General features: G+C 39.6%; 1 protein-coding gene across 2 annotated transcripts in view; it reads left to right on the forward strand.

Moving 5' to 3' along the window:
• The window catches only part of GSK3B (glycogen synthase kinase 3 beta), a 275,384-nt gene that overhangs the window by 123,517 nt on the left and 141,150 nt on the right, over nt 1-10,717 (forward strand). For both annotated transcript variants that reach the window (XM_006884256.1, XM_006884255.1), the window contains exon 3: nt 3,180-3,263. In XM_006884256.1, the coding sequence (XP_006884318.1) occupies nt 3,180-3,263 (84 nt within the window). The remainder of the gene's footprint in view (nt 1-3,179; nt 3,264-10,717) is intronic.

The following is a 10,717-nucleotide window of genomic DNA, read 5'->3' on the forward strand; positions in this document are numbered from 1 at the left end:
AGGTTTTCCAGGATAGCAGTGAGATTTTTTGATGGTTTTCATCATTCCTTATTTTGTCTATAGAATCCTTCAGTATTACAACTTGAGACTTGAAATTTTGTTCAGTTCTTTCCCTTTGGGTGATTCTATGTGTGTTCTTTCTTAGAGTTTTCTAACTCTGGGTCTTTGTACGTTATGTTACAAACTTTACTTTCTCTGCTCACACTTCCCTTTGAAATCTTCTGTTTAGCCCTCTTATTTTGTAATTTCTGCCTTTTGCTTTATCTTAACTACATTGAAGGACAAGTTCCAGATTCTTTTCTGAAACCCATGTGTCATCAAGTCTTTGATACCTTTTCTTTTTAATTACCTATTGGTTTAGTGGCCAGTGCATCAGATTTACTCTTAAAGGAGCTCTTTAATTCAGGTGGCACAAAGTCAAAAACATATTTTGCTTCTTCTGTGTTATGCGGATAACAGAACCTTGCTTGCTGAAATTGAGGAGGACATGAAGCTCTTGCTGCAGAAGATCAAGAACTGCAGCCTCCAATATGGATTGAAGCTCAACGTCAAGAAAACAAAGATTCTCAGCACTGGGCCAATTGGCAGCATCAGTAGGGATGGTGACGAGATTGAGATAGTTAACAGTTTTAGTTTACTTGGTTCCACAGTCAACAGCAGCCAGGAAATCAAGAGACAAATTGCATTGGGAAAGTCAGCTGTGAGGAACCTCTCCAGAGTACTGAAGAGCAGCATCGTCAGGCTGGAGACTAACATGCGCCTGATCCTTTGCAGTTACATGCTATGCATCGGAGAGTTGGACAGTGAGTAGGGATGATAGAAAGCGAATTGATGCCTTTGAGCTGTGGTGCTGGAGAACAGTGTTGAATATACTGTGGACTGCTAGAAGAACAAACAGGTTTGTCCTAGAGAAGGTGAAGCCAGAATACTCGTTGGAGTCAAGGATTCTGAAGCTTCATCTGACTACTTTGGGCATGTTGCAAAGAGGGACTGGTCCTTGGAGAGGGACATCATGTTTGGCAGAGCGGAGGGGCGGCGCAGGAAAAGAAGATCTTTGAGGAGATGTATCACTTCTGTGACTGGAGTGGTGGGAATGAGTGTGTTTGAGACGGTGAGGTTGGCACAGGATAGAGCGGAGTTTAGGGCTTTTGTACATAGGGTCGCTATGAGTCGCAAGCAACTCGATGGCACATAATAACAACAACAATGGACTTGTTTAATTTTCTTCAGCTTTAGTTTGAAAATGTGTATGAAGAATTAGTTGATGGTCTGATCCACTGTCAGACCTGAACTGGTTTTTTGACTGCTGATATTCAGATTTTCCACTATTTCTTTCCACAGATAACAATAATATTGATTCTGGTGTATTTTGTCAAGTAAGGTGAATATAATAGCTGGCTTGGGTTTTTTTTTTTAAAGATAATTTTCATTGGAAAAGTTGTTTGTTGTATAGAACTCTGTCATGGAATCTCCATGGCTCATTCCTGTCACCAAGTTGATGATTTTTCAACTACCCGTCTATTATCTTAGTTTCTGACATTTGTATTCTAGTGGGAAGTTGCTAATAATGTAACTTGATTGCATATTTGATCAATTTAAGCATGTAGAAGTCCTCAGTTTTTTTTCATCTTTGGCTTTAGTAGTGCATATATTGGAATAATGATTGTAAAAACAGGCCTCCTTTGTATGCTAATAGATATCCTTTCATTGGTAGAATTGTAACTCAGAATGGTTTTGGAAAACTTTTTTTTAACTATTAATGCAACATCATTTCTCTTCAATTTGTCATTTTCACTATATATGTTGTGGTTGTTAGGTGCTGTCAAGTCTTTTGCAACTCGAAGTGACCCTATGTACAAGCTCTTGAACCCTGCTCTATAGCGTGCCAACCTCATTGTTTCTGACACACCTGCCTCCATTATTCTAGTCACTGAATCATTCAATCTCATTGAGGGTCTTCCTCTCTTGCCCTGTCCCTCCACCCTCCCAAGCATGATGTCCCTCTCCAAGACTGGCCAGTCCTTACAACATGCCCAAAGTAGAATCATTGTTATTGTAAGGGATTGTTGAGTCGAATTTTAGTGACCTTATGAACAGCAGATCTGAACCCTCTGTATCCTGTTCCATCTTTACCCGTATTCTATCAGATTTTGTAGGTCTAAAATTGCTAACTACTCTCGATGTCTGTATTTATCTCATTCTGTCATTCATTCACTCATTGCTGTTGAGTTGGGACAGACTCGGAGCTGACCTTCTGTTTCATTTCTGAGGTTGTGAATTGCATGGGAGGAAACTGCTCATCTCTCTGCTGCATCATTTTGTGATCTTATTGTGTTGGTGTTGTCTGACATTGAGTTGGAACAGACTCATAGCTGACCTTCCAGTAGGTTTTCAGAGGCAGTAAATCTCCAAGGTACTGAGGAATAATGATGTCCGTCTGGAGACTAAGGTGTGCCTGATACAGGCCATGATCTTTGCCATTACTTGCTATGCTTCAGAGGGCTGGACAGTGACTAGGGATGAGAGAAGGAGAGTTGACGCCTTTGAGCTGTGGTGTTGGAGAAGAGTGTTGAATATACCATGGACTTCTAGGAGAACAAAGAAGTTTGTCCTGGAGAGGGTGAAGCCAGAATGCTCCTTGGAGTCAAGGATTCTGAAGCTTCGTCTGACATACTTTGGACATGTTGCAAGGAGGGACTGGTCCTTGGAGAGGGACATCATGTTTGGGACGGTGGAGGGATGGCGCAGGAGAGGAAGACCCTCGATGAGATGATTTCGTCACTGGGGTAATAGAGATAGGCGTGTCAGAGACAGTGAGATTGGCAAGGGATAGAGGAGGGCTTAGGGCTGTTGTACATAGGGTTGCTATGAGTTGAAGGTGACTCGATGGCACACAACAACAACAAATTGCATGAGAAGAGATTGCCCATCCTTCTCCATGGGAGCATCTGGTGGATTTGAACTGCATGCCTTTGGGATTGCAGCACAGCTTCTTACCATTAAACCACTATAAATCCCTTATGTAGTAATAGCAGGTATTTCATAGACTATAACAGTTTGCAGACCACTATTCATCTGCTTACCATCCTTTATAGAAGCTTACTTATAGCCTGATGTTTTTAGTCTTAATATTCTTTCAGAAGCATCTTAATTATATTTTCATATGTTTTCTTTTTCAGAACCGAGAGCTCCAGATCATGAGAAAACTAGATCACTGTAACATAGTCCGATTGCGTTATTTCTTCTACTCAAGTGGAGAGAAGGTAGGTGTTAACAGAATGCATGCAGTGAATATTGTAATAGATTTGTTAATGTTCTTGAAGAAGCCCCTCCCCACCCACCCCCATTACATGGAAACCATTTTAGTGAGTGGAAGAATCTTAATTACAGGCTCCAGTTATTCTGAACTTAGAGTATGGGCATAGGTTATGGCCATCACTCATTATAGCAAGAAGATGTTAATGAGTTGATACAGAGAATGAATTTTTTTTTTTTTGAGAATGAATTTTTAACGTTGTTTTAAAATCTACCTTCAGAACTTAACACATTTTATATTTTATTTGTGTTATTTTGTACTTTTGGAGGCCCAAAATAATTGGTCTTTATATTAGAGGGAGAAGAAGGATGTTGTTTTGTTAAGTGGACACTGATTAAAGAGAAAAGATAAGCAGGAAGACTTTGATTGCCTCAACTATACAAAGTGAGGCCAGTTAACATTGGGAACCAAATTTAACCTATCCTTTTTGTGGGAAGAGTTGCAAAAATTAAAATGAAAGAGCTTGACATAGCTGGTCACTGTTAGCACATTTAATTCTGTGAAAGCAAAAAGCAATTAAAGCAAGAGTTTGTACTGTGAATCCTACCAGTAATTAATGTTGTCCTTTATCTTAGAGTGAGTGCTAGAGACGGAAGCATAGAATGCCAGTTTTCCCTACTTTATACCTTAATCTCTTTCTTTGAGCTCATTTGCTGTATCTTCTTTCCAGGCTCAGTCTTTCCTCATTGTTTTGTGGTGAGGAAGCAGGGCAAGTAATAGAATCCTTTCCTCTGCCTTTCGATAGGGGTCTTTAGATGACTCTAGTTGATAATTGTGAATCCCAGATTTTATCCATATTATCTCTTAGAAATTTTTTTTTTTGGTCTGTGGCAGAGCCTATGATATGAGAAAGTACTTAATGTCTGTATACACAGATATGTCATAACTTAGTAGTTTTATTAAACAGCCATATATAGGAAGTTGACTAGTGACATTTATTTTTCATTTGTATTTTAAAAAAAGAAAGATTGTAAACTTTCATAGGTATTTGAAAGTTTTTTTTTTTTGTTTCTCAAGTCAAGTTCATGCTGCTGTTTGCTTTTTTAGCTTTTTGATCAGCAAGCTGCCAATTATTGTTTTTAATCTTGCATGCTTTTATATTGCTTTGCTTTATCTTGCTTCCAAATAAAATTAAGGAACAACTCTTCGGCTCTTCAGCAAGAGTTTGCTTGCATGTGATATTAGTGATGTATGCTAATTTCCACGTACTGTTAGATCACCTTTTTTGAGAATGGGAATAAATACAGAACTCTTCCAGTAATTGGGCTAGATAATTGTCCTCCAGATTTGTTGGCACAACTTGGTGAGCACATGCTGGGCAGCATCTGTTTGTCAGAATATGTTAATTGGTATTCCATATCTTCTGGGGACCTTATTTTTTGCCATTGCATTCAGTGCAGCTTGAACTTCTTAATAATTATCATTATGCTTTATCTTGAAATGGTTTTGTGTCGGCCAGTTCTTTTTGGTACAGTGATTCTGTGTATTCCTTCAATTTTCTTTTGATGCTTCCTGGATCACTCAGGGTTTTTCCCATTAACTTCCTTCAATATTGGCACTTGAGGCTTGAATTTGTTCTTTAGTCCTCTCAGACTTGAACAATGCCAAATGAGTTCTTCCTTTTTATGATTACAACACTTTGCTATTTCATTGTAACACTTTGCGGCCCTTTTGTTATAATACTTCAGGTGCTCTTAGAAATCTGTTAAACTCTTTCTTTGACATTTCTGCCTTTGTTTTTGACTTTTCAGTGCTGTATAATTTTCAGAGTTTCTTGTGACATTCATTTTCTTTTCTTTCTCCTTTTAATTGATAATGACCTTTTGCTTTCTTCCTGGTTCTTTGATGGGATTCCACAATTAATCTGGTCTTCATCAATTAGGCTTCAGTGCCTTGAACTTATTCTTGAGATGGCTTTTAAATTTAGGTGCAATAGTCTTGAGATGTTGTTGTTAAGTGTCCTCAAACTGCGTGTGACTCATAGTGACCCTATGTATAACAGCTCTGAACTCTGCTCTATCTTGAGCCAGTTTCATCGTCTCTCACACACCTACCCCTATTACCTCAGTCAGTCCATCTCATCCGGGTTCTTCCTCTCTTGCTCTGTCCCTCTACCCTTCCAGGTTCTCTATGGACTGGTCTCTCTTGGCAACATGCCCAAAGTATATGAGTCAGAGCTTCAAAATCCTTGCCTCCAAGGAGCACCCTTATTTCACCCTCTCCAGGTCAGATCTGTTTGCTCTCTTGGCAGCCCATAATATGTTCAGTACTTTTCTCCAACACCACAAGTCACAGGTATTGATTCTATTTCTATCATTTTTATTAATTGTCCAGTTCTGTGATGGTTATTGTGAAGACCATCGCTTGGATCAGGCACATCTTAGACTCTAGACAGATGTCATTGCTCTTCAGTACTCTGGAGAGGTCCCTGACAGCAGATTTTCCCAATGTAATTCGTCTTTTGATATCTTGGCTGCCAGTATAAGAGTGTTCATTGTGGAGCCAAGCAAGGTGAAGCTGTTATCAATCTCGGTCTCATATCTATCACAAAGTTGCCAGTTGGTAAGAATCTTTGTTCAGACCTGTTAGCCTGGCAGTTGTTCTGTGGTTTTGTGTTTGTTTGTTTTTTTTTTTTGTTTGTTTGGTTGGGGGGGTTGGGGGGGTGTTTCTCCTTATCTTTCTTCCTTTTTTTTTTTTTTTGAGTATTCCCATTCTGTTTAAGATCTTTTATCGTGGTACCTTTCATAGTGACCAGTGGTGGTGGTGTGAAAGGAACAGATGAACGTGAAGGTGGCTGAGTCTGACTTCTTTCTACTTCATAGTTCTTCTTCTTCTATTAACTTCTTCCAGTTCATAAACTGGAACTTTCCCCATCAAGGATATCCATAGCAGCAAACAGATAACTGTTAGGTCAGACACGTCACCCCTCCATGCTCCTGCACTTATTTCTACCAGTCACTGGGTTTGGTATTTATTGTTGACTCACAGACTTGACTCACAGTTGTAGTTCCAAGTTAGGCAAATAGGTTGAGGAATGGAAGAGATAAAGATTATCTCACAATACACATCCAGGTTTAGTTCAGCAGTTCTAAATTAAATTAACAACAAAGCACAGTTCCTTAATTAGGAAGAGTCTTAGTTTCAGTTCAGCAACAAAAATTCAAGAAGCCTTTGGTTTCCTCAAATTTTCGGCAAGGCTTGCCTCAGAACAGTTATGTCAGCTTATCCTTCAGTCATCTGACACACAAAATCTTTAACTGTGGCCAGCACAAGTGCAAGAAGCCTCAGCGTACACCTTGTCATAGTCTCACCACAGCAGTGCAGCAGTCTTTCCATACTGTAGTAACTGGGATCTCACTCTCACTAGGATTTCTTACTAGTCTCCCTCAAATCTTCCTTCTCAATGTGGAAAACACTTTCTTTTATCCCAGTCCCACAGCTGTTGATAAAGTGCACCCACAGTTAAGTGGACTGGAGACCAGAGGGGGCTAATGTAATATGTGAAAAAGCCAACTAGCACTGCAGGTAGTTAGGTGCTATATAGCTCTTTTCCTCTCAGGGTTTTGGAGATTGATGTTTGCTTGGTCCATTAGTCTTTTAGACTAATTGTTTCCATGTATTTTTGCTTTTTTTTTTCTTGAAACAGAGTTGCTTGTCATTTTCTAGTTGAGATAGTAGAGTTTTTCTATAAAATATCCCTTGTCTAATCTGCTATTGCCAATTATTTTTTCCTAAAAATGGATTCTTTTTACACTTTTGAATACATACAAAGATTTTCTTTTTAAAAGATTCCAGCCATCCAGTTTATCCTCTGATTGTGCATTTTCAGCTATGTTTAATTGTCTGTTCATGCCATTGGTTAAGATCATTTAATTAATTGGCTCCTTGACTTTTCTCAAGTTGAAAGAAGTGAAAAGCTTCAAGCCTCAAGTTTCAATACTGTCAGATTCTGTAGGCAAAATATTGAATAACACAGAAAGCGTAAAATCAGATAGAAGAAATAGAAAGGCTTTCCTTAAAAGTATGTTATATGCCTCTTAATCTTACTGTGGAATGTCTGTTTCTCTTCAAATCTGGTAAAGTTTAATTTGTGTAATTTGGAACTTTGTCATTGTGTACATAGATACCAAGTGTAGTTATGTATTCTTAATTCAGTTGAGCCTTTAACTATATTGTGTTCTTTCATGCCTCTTATGCTCCTTTTTACATATAAGTTTATCTTAAGAGAATTTTATATTATTGCTTCTGCTCTTTTGTTCTTGCCGTTTTCTTGATGTATTCCCCTTCCTTCTTAAGATTTTGAGGGGTTTTTTTTTTGGTTCTTATGATTAAGGTTCCTGCATACTTTTGTAGATAACAGATTGAAGAGTCATTTCTTCACTTGATCTTAGCCAAAAGGCCAAGAAGCGATGAAGAGTCATTTCTTTAATCTACTTTTTTTTCACTTAGTTTGCCTATTTAATCCATTCACATTAATTGTAATTATAGATATTTATGATTTTGTTGCTGTCATTTGCTGTACTTTTTTTGTACTAATGTTATAAGTGGGGACAAAAGAGTATGTGGGTGGTAGATGGGGCACTTGGTTGCTGTTCTTGCCATTCCTGTGGCCAAAGACAGCAGGTTATCTAGTCTGGATGGAATTTCTGCCAGTCTAACAGAAGATTGAGGTTAAGGTGCTCAGTCAAGGCAGAGATTCTTTTTCTCTGAGAGGCCGCTGAAGCTAATACATTGAACCAAGACGGTCTTCACTGACCTTAGGGAGAGCCAAGATCATACTTCCGCTCGTCCAGGAGTTCAGGTACTCAGCCTGTGAACTGGAGTATCTTTCTCATGGTCTCTTGAGATCAGCCTTATGCCATTCTGAAGCCAACAACTAGGAATCCCAGACACACTCTCCTGGTGGTGGTGCAGTGTTCCATGCCTAGAGGATCCTGCTTCCCTGTCTAGCAGATATGTACAGGCTGAACACTTGCTCTCGCTGCCTATGTGAACAGGTAGATACTGTTTGTGTCTGCAAATGCTAGCCTGGCATGTACTAGGTGGCTGATTGACATGATCTTTGCCAGACTAGGCTGAAGGTAGGCAGCAGTTCCTAAGTCCTTGTAGGAATGTATGCTGAGTAGCCAACTATATGTGCCACCAAACCAGAGATGGCCAAGAATAGCACACCCTACTGGCTTCTAGGATGATAGAAAGAGAATTGATGGCTTGAGCTGTGGTGCTGGAGAAGAATGTTGAATATACCATGGACTGATGGGAGAACAAACAGGTTTTTCCTGGAGAAGGTGAAGCCAGAATGCTCCTTGGAGTCAAGGATTCTGAAGCTTCATCTGACATACTTTGGACATGTTGCAGGGAGGGACTGGTCCTTGGAGAGGGACATCATGTTTGGGAGGATGGAGGGATGGCGCAGGAGAGGAAGACCCTCGATGAGATGGATTGATTCTGTGACTGGAGTGGTGGGAATGAGTGTGTTTGAGACGGAGAGGTTGGCACAGGATAGAGAGGTTTTTAGGGCTCTTGTACATAGGGTCACTATGAGTTGCAAGCGACTCGATGGCACATAACAACAATAACAACTGGCTTCTAGAGACTGAGTGTGTCCAGAAATGATACAGTTCCAGATTTAGGTGTGTCAGGTACCAGCGCTGAGTTTATTTGCTGCCTCAGGAAGATAAGAGATCCTGATGAGGGCTGGCTGCAGGCTGCATACCCAGCATGACACATTCCATTTTCACCAGGAGGGTGTCTCTGAGACTCCCAGTTTTCAGCTTGATAATTGCATAAGCCTGTACTCAGAAAAAATTGATTGCTGACCTCCTGGTATGTGGATAGAGCAGGGGCTATCACTACCCTGATGATCCCCAGGAGGGTATGGGGAGCAAGGTGCAGATCTCACCTTTCTTGGTATCACTCAGCTGCATGGACCCATTGCAGTCCTGGGTTCCTTTACTACCCAGAAAACTCCTTGCAGAACTTCAGATGGGTGTACTTTGTCAGGACTGTCCACAGTTTACTGCTCTTTCTCCTTACTATCTTAATTTCTTCTTTCAAATGGTATTTTAATTACTTCTTTCTCTCTCTCTTCTCTCCTCTCTGTGGGTGTAATCACTCACAAAACCAAAGGACTTTGCCACAATGTGTGTGTGTGTGTGTGTGTGTGTGTGTGTGTGTGTGTGTGTGTATAAATTTCTACTTTATATTGGTTTGCATAAAAAATTTGTATACATTGTATTTCACAATATCCTTCATTCACACTGTGTTTCATGCAATTGTTCCCATCAATTGTATTTGATAAAATGAATCATCATTGAACTATACCCACAATTATCCTGTCTTTTTGGATTCCTGAGAGATCTTTCCCATTTCCTTTACCCATTCCCTGCATCCACCAACTGTGTGGCCCTGTGATTTTCCCCCAACCTGTTTTTACCCCTCTGTTCCTACCTCTTTCCTCCTTGGACCCCCAAATATGTTTTACTTGTTATTTTTCTATTTTTACAATAATTATCTTATGCAGTATTTGTCCTTATGAGACTGAGTTAGTTCACCTAGCATAATAATCTCCAGTCTCTCCCAAGTTATGTAGTAATTTTCAAAATTGTTTCTCCTGAGTGCAGTGTTGTATTCCATCATGCAAATGTACCAATGTTCTCAATCCATTCTACTGTGGTTGGACATTTGGGGCTGTTTCCATGTTCTTGGGATGGTGACTAATGTTGCTTTGAACATTGATGTACATATCTCTATTTGTGTCTCAGTACTAATTTCTTTGAGATTTACTCCTAGCTGGATCATATGGAATTTCTATATTCAGCTTTTGAGGAAACATCAGACTGCCTTTCAGAGTGGTTATACCATTTTATAATCCCACCAGCAGTGTGTGAAAGTTTGTATTTCTCCACATCCTCGCTAACATTGCTTTCTGTCCTGTTAAATTTTACCATTGCTACTGTGGTGAGATGGTATCTTGTTATGGTTTTGATTTACATCTTTCTTATTGCCAGTGATTTTTTAGCATTTCTTCATGTGTCTGTAGGCCATCCTAATGTTTTCCTTTGTGAAAGTCTTCCCATGTCTTTTGCCCATTTTGTAATTGAGTTATCAGTCCTTTTCTTGTGGAAATTCCATTGGATTCTGTAAACTTGTTATGAGACCCTTTTGTGAGGAAACTAAAATTGTGTGGTACTGATACAATGACAGGCACATGGACCAGTGGAATAGAATCGAGAACCCAGAAATTGACCCATCTATATACCAGAGGAATGTCTATCTGTGTTTCATTGACTATGCAAAGGCATTTGACTGTGTAGATCATAACAAACTATGGTTGACTCTTAGAAGAATGGGAATCCCAGAACACTTGATCGTTCTAATGCGAAACTTATACTTGGACCA

This window comes from Elephantulus edwardii, unplaced genomic scaffold (genome assembly GCF_000299155.1).
Source record: "Elephantulus edwardii isolate Elephantulus edwardi_28Jun2011 unplaced genomic scaffold, EleEdw1.0 scaffold00032, whole genome shotgun sequence".
Classification (NCBI taxonomy): domain Eukaryota; kingdom Metazoa; phylum Chordata; class Mammalia; order Macroscelidea; family Macroscelididae; genus Elephantulus; species Elephantulus edwardii.